This window comes from Bombina bombina, chromosome 6 (assembly GCF_027579735.1).
Source record: "Bombina bombina isolate aBomBom1 chromosome 6, aBomBom1.pri, whole genome shotgun sequence".
In the NCBI taxonomy this organism is placed as follows: Eukaryota; Metazoa; Chordata; class Amphibia; order Anura; family Bombinatoridae; genus Bombina; species Bombina bombina.
In genome coordinates this window covers 372,693,373-372,716,701 of record NC_069504.1, presented here as the reverse complement: position 1 = coordinate 372,716,701, position 23,329 = coordinate 372,693,373, and the positions used below count along the sequence as shown (strand labels likewise).

General features: G+C 36.7%; 1 protein-coding gene and 1 long non-coding RNA gene across 2 annotated transcripts in view; one reads left to right on the top strand and one right to left on the bottom strand.

The window, feature by feature from the left end:
- LOC128662976 (uncharacterized) overlaps positions 1-17,990 on the top strand; it is a 101,590-nt gene extending 83,600 nt beyond the window's left edge. Inside the window, exon 4 of the long non-coding RNA XR_008402824.1 lies at positions 16,879-17,990. This is a non-coding gene — a long non-coding RNA (uncharacterized LOC128662976). The remainder of the gene's footprint in view (positions 1-16,878) is intronic.
- The window catches only part of DDX41 (DEAD-box helicase 41), a 69,554-nt gene extending 46,475 nt beyond the window's left edge, over positions 1-23,079 (bottom strand). The window contains 10 exon segments of the mRNA XM_053717062.1: positions 3,010-3,104; positions 3,106-3,147; positions 3,985-4,138; positions 4,288-4,360; positions 5,634-5,770; positions 5,970-6,032; positions 15,107-15,179; positions 16,860-17,016; positions 17,835-17,921; positions 22,940-23,079. Of these exon segments, the coding sequence (XP_053573037.1) occupies positions 3,010-3,104; positions 3,106-3,147; positions 3,985-4,138; positions 4,288-4,360; positions 5,634-5,770; positions 5,970-6,032; positions 15,107-15,179; positions 16,860-17,016; positions 17,835-17,921; positions 22,940-22,963 (905 nt within the window). The 5' untranslated portion in view covers positions 22,964-23,079.
- Positions 23,080-23,329: the final 250 nt, after the last annotated feature.

Here is a 23,329-nt window from a genome sequence, read left to right as displayed (position 1 = left end):
TCTTTTACCAAAAAACAAAAATACTCAATCTTAAAAAGATAAGATGATTTATCAGTGTCAATGTCTGAAGTAGGATCCTCTGAACCAGAGAGATCCTCATCAGAGGAGGATATATCAGTATTATGTCGGTCATTACAAACTTCATCAGTATTATGAGAAGTTTTAACGTTTAAAGTTTTTACGTTTATTTGAAGGTGGTTTAGCAGCCATAGCCTTCTGTATTGCATCAGCAATGTAATTTTTCATATCAACAGGGATATCATGTACTTTAGATGTTGAAGGAACAACAGATACTGTACTAGCACCAATAGAAACCTTTTCTGCATGCAAAAGCTTATCATGACAACTGTTACATACTACAGCTGGAAATATAATCTCCACTAGTTTACAACAGATACATTTAGCTTTGGTAGAACTGTGTTCAGGCAGCATGGTTCCTACAGCAGCTTCTGAGACAGGATCAGATTGAGACATCTTGTAAAATGTAAAAAAAAAGAAAAATAAATTTAAACAGAAATCTTATTTCCACATATTGCATTTTCAGGAATGGGAAAAAATGCAAGTGCTAAATTTGGGGGGAAAAAGCAAATAGCATAGCCCTCTGAGCATAAAGAAGGCAAGGAGCATATAGGAAATGAGGTCAAATAAAACAAATTTTTTTGGCGCCAAGTATGACACACAACGCAAAAGGAAGTTGATCATTTTTTTGGCGCCAACAAACATCCGGAAATGATGCAACTTGCGTCATAACACAATTTCGCGCCAAACAACCTAGCGTCACTTAAGACGCAGGAAATTACGAACTTGCGTCATGACCAGCGCACATTCGCACCCAAAAAAAAAAATTCTCACATCAAGAATGACGCAATAAAAAACAGCATTTTGCACCCTCGCGAGCCTTATTTGCCCACAAGTTTTCCAAGAAAAAAAAAAAAAAAACTATACCCCAGGTAAGACAAACTTCCTAAACATGATTCCCATAATGAAACTGCTGGACTGCAAAAGGGAAATACACATAGACCTGACTCATGGCAAATATAAGTAATAGAGCAAAGAGTAATAGAGCAAATATAAGCAATGCAAGTCAAAATTGGTATTACGCATTGGCAGCTCGGCATTTTTGATGCATAACCACAATGTATCCGATCTTCGTTACATGATAATTGATCATGTTCCGGCGCCGGCCAGAGGTGGCAATAGGGTAAAAATGTTTCTCCAAAGGGAATCCAAATGGATTTTTACTTTGGAGACACTTGTACCCAGGGGATTGAATACCAATTTTGACTTGCATTTCTTCTTGTAAATAAGGGAATTTTTCAGTAGTAGTGATTTGTTGGGTAGTCTGTTTTCTGGGTAGTTAGTGTGCCCGTGTACTTATGAGAATATATGATGTGTATCTAAACATGCTTATTTTTTCAAATTAGTTACATAAGGGTATATATCATATTTATCTTTTTGTGATTGCTTTGCATTTATATTGTGATTTGAGTATGTAGCCCTTGTATGTCTTCTAGATAGCTAATGCATAATTATTTGATGTATCTTAGATTGCATTGTATGGTATATATGCAGCGCATCATTTATTGCCTTAAGTATGCAGTGATCAGTACAGGCTCGTATGTAGGCTTTTTGTACATAGCAATTGTTGCTTTATATAATGATCTTTTGTGCCTTTATCCATTTGTATTATGTTCAGTAACGATCCAATGTAAAACTGTATTATTTTAAGGTTTGCTTTCGGACATTGGCCCAGATGGTGACTCGTAGTTCTTCCGGCGCATGCATTCACGTTCACTTTGTTTGATTAAAAAAAGCCTCTGTGGTGTGTGTTATATATGTGGTATATATATTATATATATATATATATATATATATTATATATATATATATATATATATATATAATATTATATATATGAGCATTTCTACATTACATAGTTTGTGTTTTTGTTATATCATAATGATAATGTTTAAGTCAACATGCTCAACAATACTCGTTTTAAAACTTGTAATTCATAACGAGCTTACAAAAATTAAATTCTTATCAGCGTATATACTTAAAAAGGGACAGTCTTATCAAAATTAAACTTTCACGTTTCATATAGGGCATTTAATTTTAAACAACTTTTCAATTTACGTTTATCATCAAATTTGCTTTGTTCTCTTGGTATCCTTAGTTGAAAGCTAAAGCTAGGTAGGCTTATATGCTAAAAATAAATTTTTGGCTAAAATTAAAGTCTGTCAAAAGAACTGAAATAAGGGTCAGTCTGCAGAGGCTTAGATACAAGGTAATCACAGAGATAAAAAAAAAAGTATATTAATATAACCGTTTGGTTATGCAAAACTGGGGAATAGGTAACAAAAGGAATTATCTATCTTTTTAAACAATAAAAACTCTGGAGTAGACCGTTTCTTTTACTCCTTACAAACCAGCACCGCTAACCTGAACAGAGGCTGGTTGCTTAGCCCTATAAGGACTGTCCTGGGCCTTTCTTCTGCCACAATCTCGCCAACAATGGTGAGACTTGCACTCTCTCTGCATCCCTCGGGTCCCTCTCTGCATCGGGTAGCGGTAGTGCTGATCGTTGGTAGTGTGGGAGCATCAGGAGGGAGGTGGTGGTTTCACTTACACACACATATATATATAGTTTTGATAGGTAAATGCCAATTATCATCTGGTCTTTTGGGCAAGTTTTTGTCTGAAATGCCAGCCCTTAAGGGGTTAAATATTTAGTTCTACGTATATAAATTTTAACAGAATACGTTTTTCTATAAGAGAACATGCTGTTGGCATTGGTATGTTTTACAATACAATAATAATTATTGGTATCTGCAATGACGCCACCACCACAATGCAGCAGAGGCCAAATGACACAGAATAATGTCTGCGGATGTTGTTCTTCATCTTAATATTATGATCTCAGTAACATTGTGGACTAGGGCCATAACCATAGAATCAAAATCATTTGCTGGAATTAAATAATTGCACAGTATAACGGTATTTACTTACTGCTTGATAGTTTCCATTTGCTCCTTGACGGACATTCCACCAATGCAGAGAGCAGTGCGTAATACTGGGAAGCCATCTTCTTGAAGTAACCGGCAAGTAATAATCAATAATACTGTGTGTCTGACGCGCTAACTCCCTCTGCCAGAAAACCACAAGAAAATATAAGGGGGGAGGGGGGGGTTATACAAAAAAACAAAGATGTATACTGTTGTGTGTGTGTGTGTGGTGTGTGTGTGTGTATGTGTATTTTTCCCCACTTCTTCTTAGTGAAGATTAAAATATATTAATTACGTGCAAAGCCATTAAAATGAGATTGCTGCTGCAACCTAAAGTAATTGCAAGAAGGAAACTGTCACAACCCTTATAAGGAATTTAAAAAAAATAATATTATAGGCTCTTAAGAAGATCTAGGGACCTTTAGCAAAAGGGCTAGAGGTACTTGTCATATAAGCAATAAGTGTGGCTCTAATTAATTAAGAAGGGACAATAAATGAATATGCAACTTTGCAATATATTCTTCCCTTTCTGACAACTGGAAGTGCACACGACAGGTTTCATAAACTTAATTCTGCCACATGTCTTTTCCTATCGGCTTCAAGCATGAGATTATCAGAAGGAAATGCAAATTAAAATTTTGCCCAGATTGACTCTTCTTTATTAAGGAAAGTGGAGGGATAAATTTGGCTATTACAAAACATTTGCAGCATTCAAAACATTTTCAAACACAACAACTTTGTAAATTTATTGCAAGACTGCAGATAAAGGCTAGAATTACAAGGAGTTTACCGTCTTTTAGGGACCCTTCAATTTTTCCCTCTCCATATTATGCCCCAGCCCACCTACTATAAGCAGCCTACTTAGAGGAGCTACCTGAATCATAGCAGAAAAATAAACCCTATAGAAGTGAAGAAATAGCGGTCTGTGAATACAGGGCTGGGATAGCATGAGCTAAGGGCTAGATACAGGAGTACATACCGACGGGCATATGATGAGTCCATATGGTCCTTCCCTCTTAGTGAAGGGTAATCTCTTCTCTTGCTCCAAGCAGAACATGATTACAGGTAGTGTAAAAACCAGAGTTTTCCCAGATCCAGTGAAAGCAATGCCAATCATATCCCTACCAGCCAATCTGCAAGTAAACCACAGTATTGCTTATTCTTGTATTCAAGAGAGAATCGTATATATGGCCAACACAGCAACCAACTGGAGAAGCCAATGCTAGTCCAATCAAAATAAAATACATACAAAACACACCATAATCATGAGGATATGACTTACATAGTTGGGATTCCTTGGATCTGTATAGGGGTCGGATGCTGAATTCCCTTTTTTTTCAATCCCCTTAAAATAGCTGTAGACACAAAAGCAAATATGTAATAACTGATAACAGTCAAAGACAATTCCCAAACTGGGACAAATAAGTAAAAACACCCAGTCACAGAAATTATCTGTAAAATACAAAAACTACTGTTGTGAAAATAAATACAGCTTGTATTAAAAAAAAAAAAAAAAAATTTTTTTATAGATATATATATATATATATATATATATATAATATATATATATATATATTCTATATATATATATATATATATATATAGTATATATATATATTAGCAATTAAATTCTATATTTATTTTAAAATAAAATGTAACTCCTCTGCTTTTCTTTTCTTTCTTGAAATAAATTATGGTTTTGGAAATACCTTTTCTCAAGTGTCTTATAAACTTTGCTTTAGTTTATATATTTTTCTAATGAATCAGATCCTGTATTGCGTGTATTACATTATTGTAACGTTTATCTAAGTCGTATCAAATAGGAGATTGTTAAATATATTTTTTTTATATATAATATATTATATTTCATTCTGTTCTACTAAAAAGTTTTAAAAAAAAAAAATCACTTAACACATCTAGCAGACATTTCATAAAATAAGGCTGCTTCTTGGGTGGTAACTAGCCATAGAACAAGCTATTGTTCATTCCCCGGTTGAATGCTTCTCTCTTTATTTATGCTAATTATGACCCTGAGGGAAGTCTCCCTAAGGTTGATGCGGGAAGCCAGACGAGACCCGTTGCTCAGTTTGCGTATAGGGATATGGCTGCACCTCACTGACGAGGCCCACACTAGGCTGAAACACGTCTGGGGTTTTGCCGTTTCTCTCGTTCAGAGAGGGATTGCCTGGTATTTCGGGGCTGGACTGTACTGTGAAGTCAGGATCAGACTGATATACTACAAGGATGTTTTTAGAAGAAGAACAGGCGGCACTCCAGGAATCCAAAGTAAAAACGATTCTTTGTTCAAAATCTAAAACACTCATAGAGCAAACATGGTCGGAAGAGGAGGAGACCTTATATGTTTCGTGCAGTGCGGCACTTAATCATAGCATAGACTATACTGTTAAGTCAGAATCAGACTGATATACTACAAGGAAGTTTTTCTCTGTGAAAAGCACATGTTGAGCAAAGAGAGGCTGCTTCTTGGCTGGTAACTAGCCATAGAACAAGCTATTATGCCGTTGTTCGTTCCTAGGTTGAGCCCTTCTCTCTTTTTAATTTATTTAATAAAATGTCCCCGTCCTCATTATAAAGCATTGACAGAAAAGGGAGGAAGCAATGTAACACCTGCAGGTAGTTTCATTTCCTTGAAGGTCTTGATAGGTGGGGGTATTCCTTCACCCTCCACCAAAATGTGATATTTGCGCCTGACACGATCATGGCGTGCATGTGACATTGTAAGAATGTAGCGTGGGGCTTTCCAACTGCAAAGAACAAAAAACATACATTTTAAAAATACATTTGCAACGGTTTCCAGCAAAAGTAGCTTTAAGACATCCGATACATACATTTACATTATGGGTAACTGAATTTCCCGCAAAACATAAATTATTAAACGCTTAACACATTCAATTTATTGTAAAAAACAAAGTAAATCAACAATACATATGAACAAATACTCACCTGGTCTTTATGGGGTCATCATAGGTTATGCCTTTTGCCATTTCTTTTACAGACATAAGAGCTGCAGGAAAGGAAAACATATATATATATTTTAATCTCAATATGATCTCTGTACAGAGTTCAGTTAAGGCAATCACTGCTTGATCTACTTAAAAACGCTCATGGAAAAAGTTTATCTAGCAATAAAAGTCCAGGATTACAATGAATGATCTCTTTAGTTGTACATTGTGAAGGAAAATATGCAAACATAAAATATTATGGTTAAATTCTGTAACTGGTTTAATAAAACATGAACAACAAAAAGTCTTAAAGGGACACTGTACCCACATTTTTTCTTTTGTGATTCAGATAGAGCATGACATTTTAAGCAACTTTCTAATTTACTCCTATTATCAATGTTTCTTCATTCTCTTGGTATCTTTATTTGAAATGCACAAATGTAAGTTTAGATGTCGGCCCATTTTTGGTGAACAACCTGGGTTGTCCTTGCTGATTGGTGGATAAATTCATCCACCAATAAAAAAAGTGCTGTCCAGAGTACTGAAACCAAAAAAAGCTTAGATGCCTTTTTCAAATATAGATAGCAAGAGAATGAAGATAAATTGATAATAGGAGCAAATTAGAAAGTTGCTTAAAATTGCATGCTCTTTCTCAATTACAAAAGAAAAAATTTGGGTTCAGTGTCCCTTTAAGTAATTAAGTAATAAAGTGACCTAATTTAAAAAGGGACATGAAACCCAAATTTAGATAGAGAATACAATGTTAAAAAACATTCCATTATACTTCTATTATCAAATTTATAGTTCTCGTTATTCTTTGTTGAAGAGATATAGATAGGTAGCATGCACATGTCTGCAGCACTACATGAAAGGAAATAGTGCTGCATCTACTGCTCTTGTAATGTATAACATTTTTGCAAAACTGCTGCAGACACATGTACACTCATGAACTTACTTTCCTGCTTTTCAACAAAGAACAACAAGAAAACAGAACATTTTTAAAAGTAATATTAGCCCGGTGGTGTGTATATCTATTATACATTTTTATATAATATTATATATATATATATATATATACACATATATATATATAATATATATATATATATATATATATATATACATATCTATATATATATATAAATATATATATATGTGTGTGTGTGTGTGTGTATACATACATACACACACACTCATATATACATACATATTTAGGTTTTGTGCTGCCCTAGAGCACTCAAAATTACTGCTGCCCTGCCCAAAGGTTTTAGGCCTTTTCCCCCCCTAAATTTTTTGGGTCAGTGTGTAATTTTTTTTTATTTTTTTTTTCATAACAATTCAAAAGAAAAATGGACTAGCAAAACACTTGCATACAGGTGGGTTGAATTGTATGCATCCTCATACCATATTTTCCCTGAGAGAAGGGAGAGAAAAGAAGGGAAGGGGAGGCGCGAAAAGGGAGGCAAGTGAAGGAGGGAGTTGAGGGAGGGAGTGAGAAAGAAGGGAAAAGAGGAAGGGAGGAAAGCAGAATACACTTTTGAAACAAATTACTGCCCTTCACATGCAACAACCTACAGTAATTACCATCATTCAAGTAATGGAACTTTCTTTCATGTAATTAACAAGAGTCCATGAGCTAGTGACGTATGGGATATACATTCCTACCAGGAGGGGCAAAGTTTCCCAAACCTTAAATGCCTATAAATACACCCCTCACCACACCCACAAATCAGTTTTTACAAACTTTGCCTCCAAGGGAGGGTGGTGAAGTAAGTTTGTGCTAGATTCTACGTTGATATGCGCTCCGCAGCAAGTTGGAGCCCGGTTTTCCTCTCAGCGTGCAGTGTCAGAGGGGATGTGAAGAGAGTATTGCCTATTGAATGCAGTGATCTCCTTCTAACGGGGTCTATTTCATAAGGTTCTCTGTTATCGGTCGTAGAGATTCATCTCTTACCCTCCCTTTTCAGATCGACGATATACTCTATATTTACCATTACCCTCTACTGATTCTCGTTTTCAGTACTGGTTGGCTTTCTACAAACATGTAGATGAGTGTCCTGGGGTATGTAAGTCTTATTTTCTGTGACACTCAAAGCTATGGTTGGGCACTTTTATTTATAAAGTTTCTAAATATATGTATTCAAACATTTATTTGCCTTGACTCAGAATGTTCAACTTTCCTTATTTTCAGACAGTCAATGTCATATTTGGGATTATGCATTGAATTATCATATTTTTCTTACCTCAAAAATGTTGACTTTTTTCCCTGTGGGCTGTTAGGCTCGCGGGGGCTGAAAATGCTTCATTTTATTGCGTCATTCTTGGCGCGACTTTTTTGGCGCAAAAAATTCTTTTCCGTTTCCCGGCGTCCATACGTGTCGCCGGAAGTTTGCGTCATTTTTTTGACGTTATTTTGCGCCAAAAATGTCGGCGTTTCCGGATGTGGCGTCATTTTTGGCGCCAAAAGCATTTAGGCGCCAAATAAATGTGGGCGTCTTATTTGGCGCTAAAAAATATGGGCGTCGCTTTTGTCTCCACATTATTTCAGTCTCATTTTTCATTTGCTTCTGGTTGCTAGAAGCTTGATATTTGGCATTCTTTCCCATTCCTGAAACTGTCTTATAAGGAATTTGATCTATTTTGGCTTTATATGTTGTTTTTTCTCTTACATATTGCAAGATGTCTCACGTTGCAACTGAGCCAGAAGATACTACAGGAAAATCACTGCCTGCTGATCTACCAAAGCTAAGTGATCTGCTGTAAACTTTTGGTAGCTATTCCTCCAGCTGTTGTTTGTAATAATTGTCATGACAAACTTGTTAAAGCAGATAATATTTCCTTAGTAATGTACCATTGCCTGTTGCAGTTCCCTCAACATCTAAGGTGCAGAATGTTCCTGATAACATAAGAGATTTTGTTTCTGAATCTATAAAGAAGGCTTTGTCTGTTATTTCTCCTTCTAGTAAACGTAAAAAGTCTTTTAAATCTTCTCTCTCTACAGATGAATTTTTAAATGAACACCATCATTCTGATTCTTTGGACTCTTCTGGTTCAGAGGATTCTATCTCAGAGATTGATAGCTGATAAATCTTCATATTTATTTAAGATGGAATTTATTCGCTCTTTACTTAAAAGAAGTACTAATTGCTTTAGAAATAGAGGATTCTAGTCCTCTTGATACTCTAATTCTATACGTTTGGATATGGTTTTTAAAGCTCCTGCGGTTATTCCAGAAGTTTTTTCCTGTTCCTAATGCTATTTCTGCAGTAATTCCAAAGAATGGGATAAATTGGGTAATTCATTTACTCCTTCTAAACGTTTTAAGCAATTAGATCCTGTTCCGCCTGACAGGTTAGAATTTTGGGACAAAATCCCTAAAGGTTGATGGGGGCTATTTCTACCCTTGCTAAACGTACTACCATTCCTACGTCAGATGGTACCATCGTTTAAGGATCCTTTAGATAGAAAAATTGAATCTTTTCTAAGAAAAGCTTATCTGTGTTCAGGTAATCTTCTTAGACCTGCTATATCATTGGCTGATGTTGCTGCAGCTTCAACTTTTTGGTTGGAAACTCTAGCGCAACAAGTAACAAATCGTGATTCTCATGATATTATTATTCTTCTCCAGCATGCTAATAATTTTATCTGTGATGCCATTTTTGATATTATTAGAGTTGATGTTAGGTTTATGTCTCTGGCTATCTTAGCCAGAAGAGCTTTATGGCTTAAGACTTGGAATGCTGATATGGCTTCTAAATCAACTCTACTTTCCATTTCTTTCCAGGGAAACAAATTATTTGGTTCTCAGTTGGATTCTATTATTTCAACTGTTACTGGTGGGAAAGGAACTTTTTTACCACAGGATAAAAAATCTAAAGGTAAAAACAGGGCTAACAATCGTTTTCGTTTCTTTCGTTTCAACAAAGAACAAAAGCCTGATCCTTCGTCCTCAGGAGCAGTTTGAGTTTGGAAACCATCTCCAGTCTGGAATAAATCCAAGCCTGCTAGAAAGGCAAAGCCCTGCTTCTAAGTTCACATGAAGGTACGGCCCTCATTCCAGTTCAGCTGGTAGGGGGCAGGTTACGTTTTTTCAAAGAAATTTGGATCAATTCTGTTTCACAATCTTTGGATTCAGAACATTGTTTCAGAAGGGTACAGAATTGGTTTCAAGATGAGACCTCCTGCAAAGAGATTTTTTCTTTCCCGTGTCCCAGTAAATCCAGTGAAAGCTCAAGCATTTCTGAATTGTGTTCAGATCTAGAGTTGGCTGGAGTAATTATGCCAGTTCCAGTTCCGGAACAGGGGATGGGGTTTTTTATTCAAATCTCTTCATTGTACCAAAGAAGGAGAATTCCTTCAGACCAGTTCTGGATCTAAAATTATTGAATCGTTATGTAAGGATACCAACGTTCAAGATGGTAACTGTAAGGCTATATTGCCTTTTGTTCAGCAAGGGAATTATATGTCCACAATAGATTTACAGGATGCATATCTGCATATTCCGATTCATCCAGATCATATCAGTTCCTGAGATTCTCTTTTCTAGACAAGCATTACCAATTTGTGGCTCTACGTTTGGCCTTGCTACAGCTCCAAGATTTTCACAAAGATTCTCGGTGCCCTTCTGTCTGTAATCAGGAGAACAGGGTATTGTGGTATTTCCTTATTTGGACGATATCTTGGTACTTGCTCAGTCTTTACATTTAGCAGAGTCTCATACGAATCGACTTGTGTTGTTTCTTCAAGATCTGGTTGGAGGATCAATTTACCAAAAAGTTCTTTGATTCCTCAAACAAGGGTAACCTTTCTGTGTTTCCAGATAGATTCAGTGTCCATGACTCTGTCTTTAAACAGACAAGAGACGTTCTAAAATTGATTACAGCTTGTCGAAACCTTCAGTCTCAATCATTCCCTTCGGTAGCCTTATGCATGGAAATTCTAGGTCTTATGACTGCTGCATCGGACGCGATCCCCTTTGCTCGTTTTCACATGCGACCTCTTCAGCTCTGTATGCTGAACCAATGGTGCAGGGATTACACGAAGATATATCAATTAATATCTTTAAAACCGATTGTTCGACACTCTTCCAACGTGGTGGACAGATCACCATCGTTTAATTCAGGGGGGCTTCTTTTGTTCTTCCGACCTGGACTGTAATTTCAACAGATGCAAGTCTCACAGGTTGGGAGCTGTGTGGGGATCTCTGACGGCACAAGGAGTTTGGGAATCTCAGGAGGTGAGATTACCCGATCAATATTTTGGAACTCCGTGCAATTTTCAGAGCTCTTCAGTTTTGGCCTCTTCTGAAGAGAGAATCTGTTCATTTGTTTTCAGACAGACAATGTCACAACTGTGGCATACATCAATCATCAAGGAGGGACTCACAGTCCCTCTGGCTATGAAAGAAGTATCTCGAATTTTGGTTTGGGCGGAATCCAGCTCCTGTCTAATCTCTGCGGTTCATATCCCAGGTGTAGACAATTGGGAAGCGGATTATCTCAGTCGCCAACGTTGCATCCGGGCGAATGGTCTCTTCACCCAGAGTATTTCTTCAGATTGTTCAAATGTGGGGCTCCCAGAGATAGATCTGATGGCCTCTCATCTAAACAAGAAACATCCCAGGTATCTGTCCAGATCCCGGGATCCTCAGGCGGAGGCAGTGGATGCATTATCACTTCCTTGGAAGTATCATCCTGCCTATATCTTTCCGCCTCTAGTTCTTCTTCCAAGAGTAATCTCCAAGATTCTGAGGGGAATACTCCGTTTTGTTCTGCTAATAGCTCCGCATGGCCTCACAGGTTTTGGTATGCGGATCTTGTCCGGATGGCATCTTGCCACCATGGACTCTTCCGTTAAGACCAGACCTCTGTCGCAAGGTCCTTTTTTCCATCCGGATCTGAAATCCTTAAATTTAAAGGTATGGAGATTGAACGCTTGATTCTTGGTCAAAGAGGTTTCTCTGACTCCGTGATTAATACTATGTTACAGGCTCGTAAATCTGTATCTCGAGAGATATATTATAGAGTCTGGAAGACTTATATTTCTTGGTGTCTTTCTCATCATTTTTCTTGGCATTCTTTTAGAATACCGAGAATTTTACAGTTTCTTCAGGATGGTTTAGATAAGGGTTTGTCCGCAAGTTCTTTGAAAGGACAAATCTCCGCTCTTTCTGTTCTTTTTCACAGAAAGATTGCTATTCTTCCTGATATTCATTGTTTTGTACAAGCTTTGGTTCGTATAAAACCTGTCATTAAGTCAATTTCTCCTCCATGGAGTTTGAATTTTGGTTCTGGGAGCTCTTCAAGCTCCTCCGTTTGAACCTATGCATTCATTGGACATTAAATTACTTTCTTGGAAAGTTTTGTTCCTTTTGGCCATCTCTTCTGCTAGAAGAGGTTTCTGATTATCTGCTCTTTCTTGTGAGTCTCCTTTTCTGATTTATCATCAGGATAAGGCGGGTGTTGCGAACTTCTTTTTGAATTTTTACCTAAAGTTGTGAATTCCAACAACATTAGTAGAGAAATTGTGGTTCCTTCATTATGTCCTAATCCTAAGAATTCTAAGGAGAAATCATTGCATTCTTTGGATGTTGTTAGAGCTTTGAAATATTATGTTGAAGCTACGAAATCTTTCCGTAAGACTTCTAGTCTATTTGTTATCTTTTCCGGTTCTAGGAAAGGCCAGAAAGCTTCTGCCATTTCTTTGGCATCTTGGTTGAAATCTTAATTCATCTTGCCTATGTTGAGTCGGGTAAAATTCCGCCTCAGAGAATTACAGCTCATTCTACTAGGTCAGTATCTACTTCCTGGGCGTTTAGGAATGAAGCTTCGGTTGACCAGATCTGCAAAGGCAGCAACTTGGTCCTCTTGCATACTTTTACTAAATTCTACCATTTTGATGTATTTTCTTCTTCTGAAGCAGTTTTTGGTAGAAAAGTTCTTCAGGCAGCGGTTTCAGTTTGAATCTTCTGCTTATGTTTTTCGTTAAACTTTATTTTGGGTGTGGATTATTTTCAGCAGGAATTGGCTGTCTTTATTTTATCCCTCCCTCTCTAGTGACTCTTGTGTGGAAAGATCCACATCTTGGGTAGTCATTATCCCATACGTCACTAGCTCATGGACTCTTGTTAATTACATGAAAGAAAACATAATTTATGTAAGAACTTACCTGATAAATTCATTTCTTTCATATTAACAAGAGTCCATGAGGCCCACCCTTTTTTGTGGTGGTAAATTTTTTGTATAAAGCACAATTATTCCAATTCCTTATTTTATATGCTTCGCACTTTTTTTCTTATCACCCCACTTCTTGGCTATTCGTTAAACTGATTTGTGGGTGTGGTGAGGGGTGTATTTATAGGCATTTTAAGGTTTGGGAAACTTTGCCCCTCCTGGTAGGAATGTATATCCCATACGTCACTAGCTCATGGACTCTTGTTTAATATGAAAGAAACTGAATTTATCAGGTAAGTTCTTACATAAATTATGTTTTTTAAGTGTCCATTTACTATTTACGCCGTGGGTTCATGAATGCAGAGAAAGCTAGCTATTAGTAGCTATCATACATTAGTGCTGAGAGTTTATGATTAGACATCACAAGCTGATCTAAGCAGACGCATCCAGTCTGTTTATTACTAAGACTTGCTGATCTAAACAGACCCACCACAGCTGACAGGGGGAGGCAGCATATCAGCACAAGGTCTTCTCCTCCAGCCTCACCTGTAAGCATATCCCCGGGCAAGTTTCTCCCCAAGAACACTTTCACTGCAAAAATGCAGGCGGCTCCAAATGAAGCAACGGTTTAAAGGAGCACTGCCTGTGAAGAGCGACCTTAATCAGCGCACGTGCCTCGTCTTCTCTGTAAAAGTTTGCACTTTATTGTTCACTGTACTGTGTGCTGGCTTTTAGCGAGAGGATAGGGCAGATGTGCCTTTTTGGCCTAGGCCATAATACGCCCTTGGTGTGTGTGTGGTATGATTCCTGCTGCAAATAGGGGACTGTTGTGTTTTAACACATCAGAAGTAAAAATCCTGAGATACCACAGATCTAAATTTGCATACCCTCTGGTGAATTGGTAAAAATGTATACAGGGTGTTTCTGAGGTAAGGCAAGTGGGGATACTTTCCAAAATGTGCAAATTGCCTGAGCAATAATTCTATTGCTCTTTTATACAATGGAGGATTTTATCTTTAATATATATATATATATATATATATATATATATATAGATATATATATATATATATATATATATATATATATATATATATATATATATATATATATATTATATATATATATATATATAAAAAAGCTGAACAGCTTATTAAGTCAATTCCCACAACAATCACTGTGTTTTAAATAGGTTAAGATAAGCAAATTCATTGTAGGTTAAGGCTGTTTGCAAGATGTAGTGAGGACTACTGCTGACTACTGGCCATTCTTGTCCTGACTTTATAACACACAAAGAAGAAAGTTGAGGAAGGCAATGCTGCTGCATTAAAGGGACAGGCTATTATAAATTAGACTTTCATTATTCAGATAGGACTTTTAATTTTAATCAACTTTCCAATTTACTTTTATCATCAAATCTGCTTTTTTCTCTTGGTATTCTTAGTTTAAACTAAACATAGGTAGGATCATATGCCAATGTCTAAGCCTTTGAGGGCTGCCTCTTGTCACAGGCTTTTTAAATCTCTTTTCAACAGAAAGAGACAGAAAGTACACGTGGGCCATATAGATAACACTGTGTTCAGGCACAGGGGGTTATTTAAGATTTAGCACAAAACAATGCTAAATTTAAGACAATAGATAATAAACAGTCACAGTCATGTGATCAGGGGGCTGGAAGAAGGTTCCTAGATACAAGGTAATCACAGGGGTAAAAAGTATATTAATATAACTGTGTTGGTTATGCAAAACTGGGGAATGGGTAATAAAGGGATTATCTATCTTTTAAAACAATAACAATTCTATGGTAGACTGTCCCTTTAAGTAGAGTGATTAACAGGAGCCCTTTCCTTACTTTCCAAAAACAATGACAAAGTTTTATTACAAATAAAGGACTGATAACCGTGCATTGTAATGTTTCAAGCTGCTAAAGTAGATATACAGAACCAGAATAAACTGGACCCACCTCCTTCCTTCTGTTACACTCTCCAAGATTTTCTCTTCTTCCTTTAGCTGTTTTTCCTTGGCAGATTCCTTTCGAGCTGTAAAACACAACAAGCCAGATAAATACAGAGAAAAAATGAATATGCTTCAAAAAAAGACAATCCGAGATTGACTGAAGTAACATTACAGGCATAAAGTCATAACAGAATGATGGTTGAATTAATTTAATTTCACAATCTTGAAACCTGCTTTCCAAGCCTAGGTGATGCATTCATTAACTTAGTAGATAAATACTAGCACACTAATCAGTGAGATGAAGAAAGAAACTAAAGAGCACTTGTTATAAAAAAAATGAAAAATGTCTAAAGTTTTCTGTAAAGAGTGAAGACAAATCTGAAGTATGGAAAGATTAGTAGATCTTTTCATCACCTCTTCACTCTCTAGACTCCAGGACTTACAAACTTCCTTGCACTGTCAGACTTTCCCCTTATCTGCCTTCTTTTAAACGCTCTCTAAAGACAATTTTGTTCAAGGAAGCCTACCACCCAATCCGTAACAAACAGAATTCCACTTACCAAATAATTGCCCTCATCTAAATCTGTATTAACATAATTCTCACCCTTGCAGTCCAAACCTCATGTTTCTCACCCTCCTACCCGTCTAGATGGTAAGATCCCACAGAAATATGGCCATCAATTCCTCTTACAAGTACTGTATCATTTGTACCAATGGACAGCGCTGCAGAATTTGTTGGCGCTTTAAAAATAAAGTATTAATAATAATCTTGCTTCTTTTTACTGTATTATAATTGCTTTCCAACTCTGAGTACTTAAAGTGCACACTGGAGTCTTAAACCTAATCCTGCTTCATATCTCCACCTAAATGTAAATCAATACTAGTTTTCCAAACAAAAAACCACAATGACAAGCATAGTCTACTCCAGTAACAAGTCTGGATTGGATACTACAACAAAGTAAAGTGATGAAGGAAGTTTAGCCGTTTAAAAAACAACTTTAGCAAACAAGGTGTATGTTTACAAGAAATACACAGGCAGTGGTTTTTAGCAGAAGCAGCTTTAAGCCACTTGCATTTACAGTGTGGGTATATAAATCCCCCCATATAAAAAAAATACTATTAAAAGTAGAAAAATGTATTTACTTTGTTGTGAAAACAAAGTAAACCAATAATACATATCAACAAATGTATTTGTATTCAAAAATTGTTCACACATGGCTGATATGTTAATTTATTGCAGTACTACATAAAAGTCTTGTAATTACAAGGTGTTTATGCCCCTTTAATGCCAGTATTAATCCACCTTTAATCTATTAAAAGGGATATGAAACCCATTTTTTTCTTTCATGATTCAGATAGAGCTTGCAGTTTTCAGCAACTTTCTAATTTATTCCTATTATCAATTTTTCTTCGTATCTTTGAGAAGCAGGAATGTAAGCTTAGGAGTCGCTCCATTTTCAGTTCAGCGCCTGGGTAGAACTTGCTGACTGGTGACTAAATGTAGCCACCAATCAGCAAGCGCTACCTAGGGTACTGAACCAAAAATGGGCTGGCTCCTATGCTTACATTCTTGCTTTTTCAAATAAAGATACTAAGAGAATGATGAAAAATTGCATGGTCTATCTGAATCATGAAAGAAAAAAAAAATTGGGTTTTATATCCCTTTAAGCAGTTGTAGCTGGATATCCCACCAAGAATATTTTTTGCAAGCCTTGAAAAGTAAAATGAAATTATAAGACAGTAATAGGAGTGTTGTTTTAAACCTTCAGCCTTCTCTTTCAGGTGCTGGTGTTGATCCAAAAGACTAACGTTGGACCGGGGTCCCAAGGGAATGTCATCTTCATCTCCTCTCTGATCACTGCCGCTGTCCTGCTCTTCTTCCGTCACTCCTTTGCGGCGGATTTGCATCAGTTTTTGTAACTGGTTAGAGAGAGAAAAACAAAGCTTTGACATTTTTAATTCATTAATGCATACATTATGTTAAATGGTTGGAGGACAATGTCGAAAAATAAGAAGAACACTTAAAAAAAAAAAATCTCCCAAAATAGGAGGAAAACAAATAGAGGAAAAAGAGCAAATGCCTCCTCTCTACATTAGACAACACAGGAAAAAAACTTCAGCAGCAAAAGAAGGCATAAGTATTGACCAGAGATCATCTTAACTAACCACAATTATAAGTTTATTAAACAAATAGAAGATCAAATAAATCCAGTAAACTACACCTGAGGGAAATTAAGACATTCAAGTCAAATTATAAATATTTTATAAAAAGAAATTCAACAAAGCATTTCAAAGATAAATTAATATTTTAGAAGAATTGAAAACTGTCTGCAAGCTTTACACCATTTCATAGTACAGAGACATATCCATTGAGAAGGTGAATTGATTATTTTTTATCTTGTTTCATATGCAGGGGTTAGTTAGGGGTGTATATAAATAAGCTCCTGCACTGATCAAGCAATCACTGTGCAGAATGTTGTCGAGTTAGAATTTTGAATTCATGCCAGATGCACTCCAGGCTCTCGGGCAATGGAAAAACTACAAATCTTTAAAGTTAAAAGGGTAAGACGACAAAAATAATTAAAAAACGCTAGAAGGTTAGTTTTTTTAATACTCTCCACAAACAGACATTTTACAACAAATTACATTTAGAGTTTAATGTTTAACAATCCTGGAACAGAGATTAAATACTTAGATAAACAGAGAGGGAACATATATACATAAATAGCACAATCTACCTTCTGTTGTTTCCTCTGCTTGATGGGCACATAGGGAACGTAGTCATCATCTGACAGTTCAGAATCCACTTCCTCTTCACGTACTCTCTGGCCAGTGTCAAACAATATTTCTTAATTAATTAGATGTAAATAAATTTCGGTTTTCGTTTCTCTTTATGTACTGTTTATTTTGTTGTGTCAGGGAAAGAGCATGACCGCACACAGGATAAAGAAAAAATGAATACTGTCAATGAGCTTAAGTGAGCTCTTCTATTCAGCAACTGAGCCAGTGCTACCGCTTCTGACTGGCTGTACTACCAGCTGTGTCAGATGTAAAAAGACAGACTAAGGATTGGTAGACAGTTGTTACAGAGGGTAAAATATAATGGGGTGTGAATATCATAATAAACATGCAAGTCCAGGTCCCAGAAGGGCCAGAATCAGCAACGGATTGTCACACTGTAATTGTACTTTTAACCCTTTAGTGGAGATTGAACAAGGCAAATACTAATGTAATAAGAAAAACCTATAATGCAATACACAGTTTTCTTATTGCAGCCTTATGCCCCTTTAACAAACTGTCGGCTAGATTACGAGTTTTGCGTTAGAGGCTATATGGTGTTAACGAGCAGTTTTCCCTCACCGCTCACTTCCCTACAGCGCTGGGATTACAGGTTTTTACAAACCCGTCGTTAAAAGACAAGAAGTGAGCGATAAGCAAAATTTTGCTCCTTACCGCACTCCAATACCAGCGCTGCTTAAGTCAGCGGTGAGCTGGTCGTACGTGCTCATGCACAAATTTCCCCATAGGAATCAACGGGGAGAACCAGCTGAGAAAAAGTCTAACACCTGCAAAAAAGCAGCGTAAAGCTCCTCAACGCAGCCCCATTGATTCCTATGGGGAAATAAAAATGTTTACGTTTACACCTAACACCCTAACATGAACCAAAGTCTAAACACCCCTAATCTTACACTTATTAACCCCTAATCTGCGGCCCCCGACATCGCCGACACCTACATTATTCTTATTAACCCCTAATCTGCCGCCCCCAATGTCGCCGCCACCTACCTACACTTATTAACCCCTTATCTGCCGCCCCCAATGTCGCTGCCACTATACTAAATGTATTAACCCCTAAACCTAAGTCTAACCCTAACCCCCCCTAACGTAAATATAATTTAAATAAATTTAAAGAAAATTACTATCATTAACTACATTATTCCTATTTAAAACTAAATACTTACCTATAAAATAAACCCTAAGAGAGCTACAATATAACTAATAGTTACATTATAGCTATTTTAGGATTTATTTTACAGGCAAGTTTGTATTTATTTTAACTAGGTAGAATAGTTATTAAATAGTTATTAACTATTTAATAACTACCTAGCTAAAATAAATACAAACTTACCTGTAAAATAAAACCTAACCTAAGTTACACTAACACTACACTATAATTAAATAAATTAACTAAATTAACAACAATTAAATCAATTAAATTAGCTAAAGTACAAAAAAAAAACACTAAATTACAGAAAATAAACAAATTACAAGATATTTAAACTAATTACACCTAATCTAATAGCCCTATCAAAATAAAAAAGCCCCCCCCAAAATAACACCCCCCCAAAATAATCAGCCCTTTTACCTGTAAAAAAAATACAAACAACCCCCCCAACAGTAAAACCCACCACCCACACAACCAACCCCCCAAATAAAATACTATCTAAAAAAACCTAAGCTCCCCATTGCCCTGAAAAGGGGCATTTGGATGGCATTGCCTTTAAAAGGGCAGTTAGCTCTTTTGCAAGCCCAAACCCCTAATCTAAAAAAATAAACTCACCCAATACACCCTTAAAAAAACCTAACACTAACCCCTGAAGATCGACTTACCGGGGAGAAGTTTTCATCCAAGCCAGGCCAAAGTCCTCAACGAAGCCGGGCGAAGTCTTCATCCAAGCTGGGCGAAGTGGTCCTCCAGACGGGCAGAAGTCTTCATCCAGACGGCATCTTCTATCTTCATCCATCCGGCGCGGGTCCATCTTCAAGACATCCGACACGGAGCATCCTCTTCATCCGACGACTAAAGACGAATGAAGGTACCTTTAAGTGACGTCATCCAAGATGGCATCCCTTAGATTCCGATTGGCTGATAGGATTTTTTCTAGCTTCCAGTCGGAAGGTAGAAAAATCCTATTGGCTGATGCAATCAGCCAATAGGATTGAAGTTCAATCCTACTGGCTGATCCAATCAGCCAATAGGATTGAGCTTGCATTCTATTGGCTAATTGGAACAGCCAATAGAATGCGAGCTCAATCCTATTGCTGATTGGATTTTTCTACCTTAATTCCGATTGGCTGATAGAATTCTATCAGCCAATCGGAATCTAAGGGACGCCATCTTGGATGAAGTCACTTAAAAGGTACCTTAATTCGTCTTTAGTCGTCGGATGAAGAGGATGCTCCGCGTCAGATGTCTTGAAGATGGACCCGCTCCGCGCCGGATCGATGAAGATAGAAGATGCCGTCTGGATGAAGACTTCTGCCCGTCTGGAGGACCACTTCGCCCGGCTTGCATGAAGACTTCGGCCCGGTTTGGATGAAGACTTCTCCCGGTAAGTCGATCTTCAGGGGGTTAGTGTTAGGGTTTTTTTAAGGGTGTATTGGGTGGGTTTGTTTTTTAGATTAGGGGTTTGGGCTTGCAAAAGAGGCTAACTGCCCTTTTAAGGGCAATGCCCAGCCCAAATGCCCTTTTCAGGGCAATGGGGAGCTTAGGTTTTTTTAGATAGTATTTTATTTGGGGGGTTGGTTGTGTGGGTGGTGGGTTTTACTGTTGGGGGGGTTGTTTGTAATTTTTTTTTACAGGTAAAAGAGCTGATTACTTTGGGGCAATGCCCCGCAAAAAGGCCCTTTTAAGGGCTATTGGTAGTTTAGTTTAGGCTAAGGGTTTTTATTTTGGGGGGGCTTTTTTTTATTTTGATAGGGCTATTAGATTAGGTGTAATTAGTTTAAATATCTTGTAATTTGTTTATTATTTTCTGTAATTTAGTGTTTGTTTGTTTTTTGTACTTTAGCTAATTGTTGTTAATTTAGTTAATTTATTTAATTATAGTATAGTGTTAGTGTAACTTAGGTTAGGTTTTATTTTACAGGTACTTTTGTATTTATTTTAGCTAGGTAGTTATTAAATAGTTAATAACTATTTAATAACTATTCTACCTAGTTAAAATAAATACAAACTTGCCTGTAAAATAAAAATAAACCCTAAGCTAGCTACAATGTAACTATTAGTTATATTGTAGCTATCTTAGGGTTTATTTTATAGGTAAGTATTTAGTTTTAAATAGGAATAATTTAGGTCATGATAGTAATTTTCTTTAGATTTATTTATGTTAGGGGGTGTTAGGGTTAGACTTAGATTTAGGGGTTAATAACTTTAATATAGTGGCGGCAACGTTGGGGGCGGCGGGCAGATTAGGGGTTAATAAGTGTAGGTAGGTTGCGGCGACATTGGGGGCGGCAGATTAGGGGTTAAAAATGTTATTATAGTGTTTGCAATGCGGGAGGGCCTCGGTTTAGGGGTTAATAGGTAGTTTATGGGTGTTAGTGTACTTTTTAGCACTTAAGTTATGAGTTTTATGCTACAGCGTTGTACCATAAAACTCTTAACTACTGACTTTTAAATGCGTTAGGACACTTGACAGGGTAGGGTATACCGCTCACTTTTTGGCCTCCCAGGACAGACTCGTAATACCGGCGCTATGGAAGTCCCATAGAAAAAAGACTTTACGAAGTTTACGTAAGTCGTTTTGCGGTAAGGCCAAAGAAGTGTGCGGTGACCCTAAACCTTCAAGACTCATAATAGCAGCGAGCGTAAAAAAGCAGCGTTAGGACCTCTTAGCGCTGCTTTTTTACCCTAACGCACAACTCGTACTCTAGCCGTGTATTTGCAATGAATAGTTAAATCAAACAGATGACTCCTTTGATCAGTTATGCTAAAATTATTGATAAAGATAACATGTGGAACAGATCTGCTAATATGCTTTATGAATTAATTTATCTATGGCCTCTTAAGATATAAAACATTCTCCACAGTAAGAAGCAATATTAAAGAGACAAAGTACTCATGATTTTTCATAAGAGAGCAGCAGTTAAGATGATGGCAATCTCTCCCCTTTATAAAATCAGATCCGGAATGTTAGTGATATTTTAGATTGAGTTTAATTCATCAGTTGTAATGAAAATGCGCTGCAACTTACTTTTAAATTCAAATTTTTCTGTGAACAAACGGTTTGAATTATTCTCTAATCAGTGCTAATTCATTAGCTAATTCAAACCATTAGCTAATGAAAAAATAACTTTTGAAGTGTGCAGCGGAGCGCGGGATATTTGAATTAAATATCTATATTAAAAAGTTATAGCGCAACTTCATTACAACTGATTTAACTCCATTTAAAATATCACTAACATTTCAGATCCGATTTTTAAAAAGGGAAACGTTTACCATCAACAAATACACCTTTATTAAATAGGAAAAATGTGTTTTAAATGTAAAGCAAACAATAAGTGCACTGCATGTTTGTGTAAAACTGATACCTAGGTATCAGTGGTTAAGACGACTTTCACAGATTATAAAACACAGGAACACGCTTCTCTTTTAGATGCAATAGAGAAATAGTTTTTGAATCAAATGTCATTTGATGTGTTTAATGGCCCTGCCATCTTCACACTGAAGCACATTTTACCACAATTGTGTGGCTAAATTACTACATAACCATAGGAATAAACACTTCAGCGATCTAGATTTTTAGTAGCATCTTGTCAAACGAAAATATATAATAATAATAATAATTTAAAAAAAACATTGATCCCTAACATATGCTAAACTTTTTACTATCAAAAATGTATTTACCACCCAACTCATCGCCAAATTAGGTTCTCTTACCTTATACCGGGTGGGGGCTTTAGAACTTTGAAATAAGATGTTTAGGTACGTAAAATATTTGAGTAATCTTTATGGACTGCAGCGTGCAAAGTGTATTAACAGGGGCATAACGTGTGAGTTTTAAGCTGTTATAACAACAAAAAGAAGCTGCGTCTCAAATTATGAACTGGTTCCCCTTACCTTCCGATCAGCTCCAGCATCCATGATGAATTCCACTGTTTGTGTAAAAATTTTTTAGTGCTTTCGTTATGTTGTTGTTGTTGTTGTTTTTTTGTGAACACTAGCAAATATGTCTTTTACTTCCGTCGCTAGAAAGTCGTCAGAGGTTATATCCAATCAAAATGGGCTATTTCGTAGTAGGGTGTGGTTAAAAAGCGTAAAGGGGTAACTGTACGCGGCAACGCTATATAAGCTTCTGCCCTCGCTAGACTCAGACTGGCATTTCTTTCCAACCACAAGATGGTGGACGTACACAATCGGTTCCAATTTACAGTAGTCACCAATATAACTAAATAACTTTACTTGACAAAGCAGCGTTGGGACAGTAAATAATTAAAATATCTAGGTACC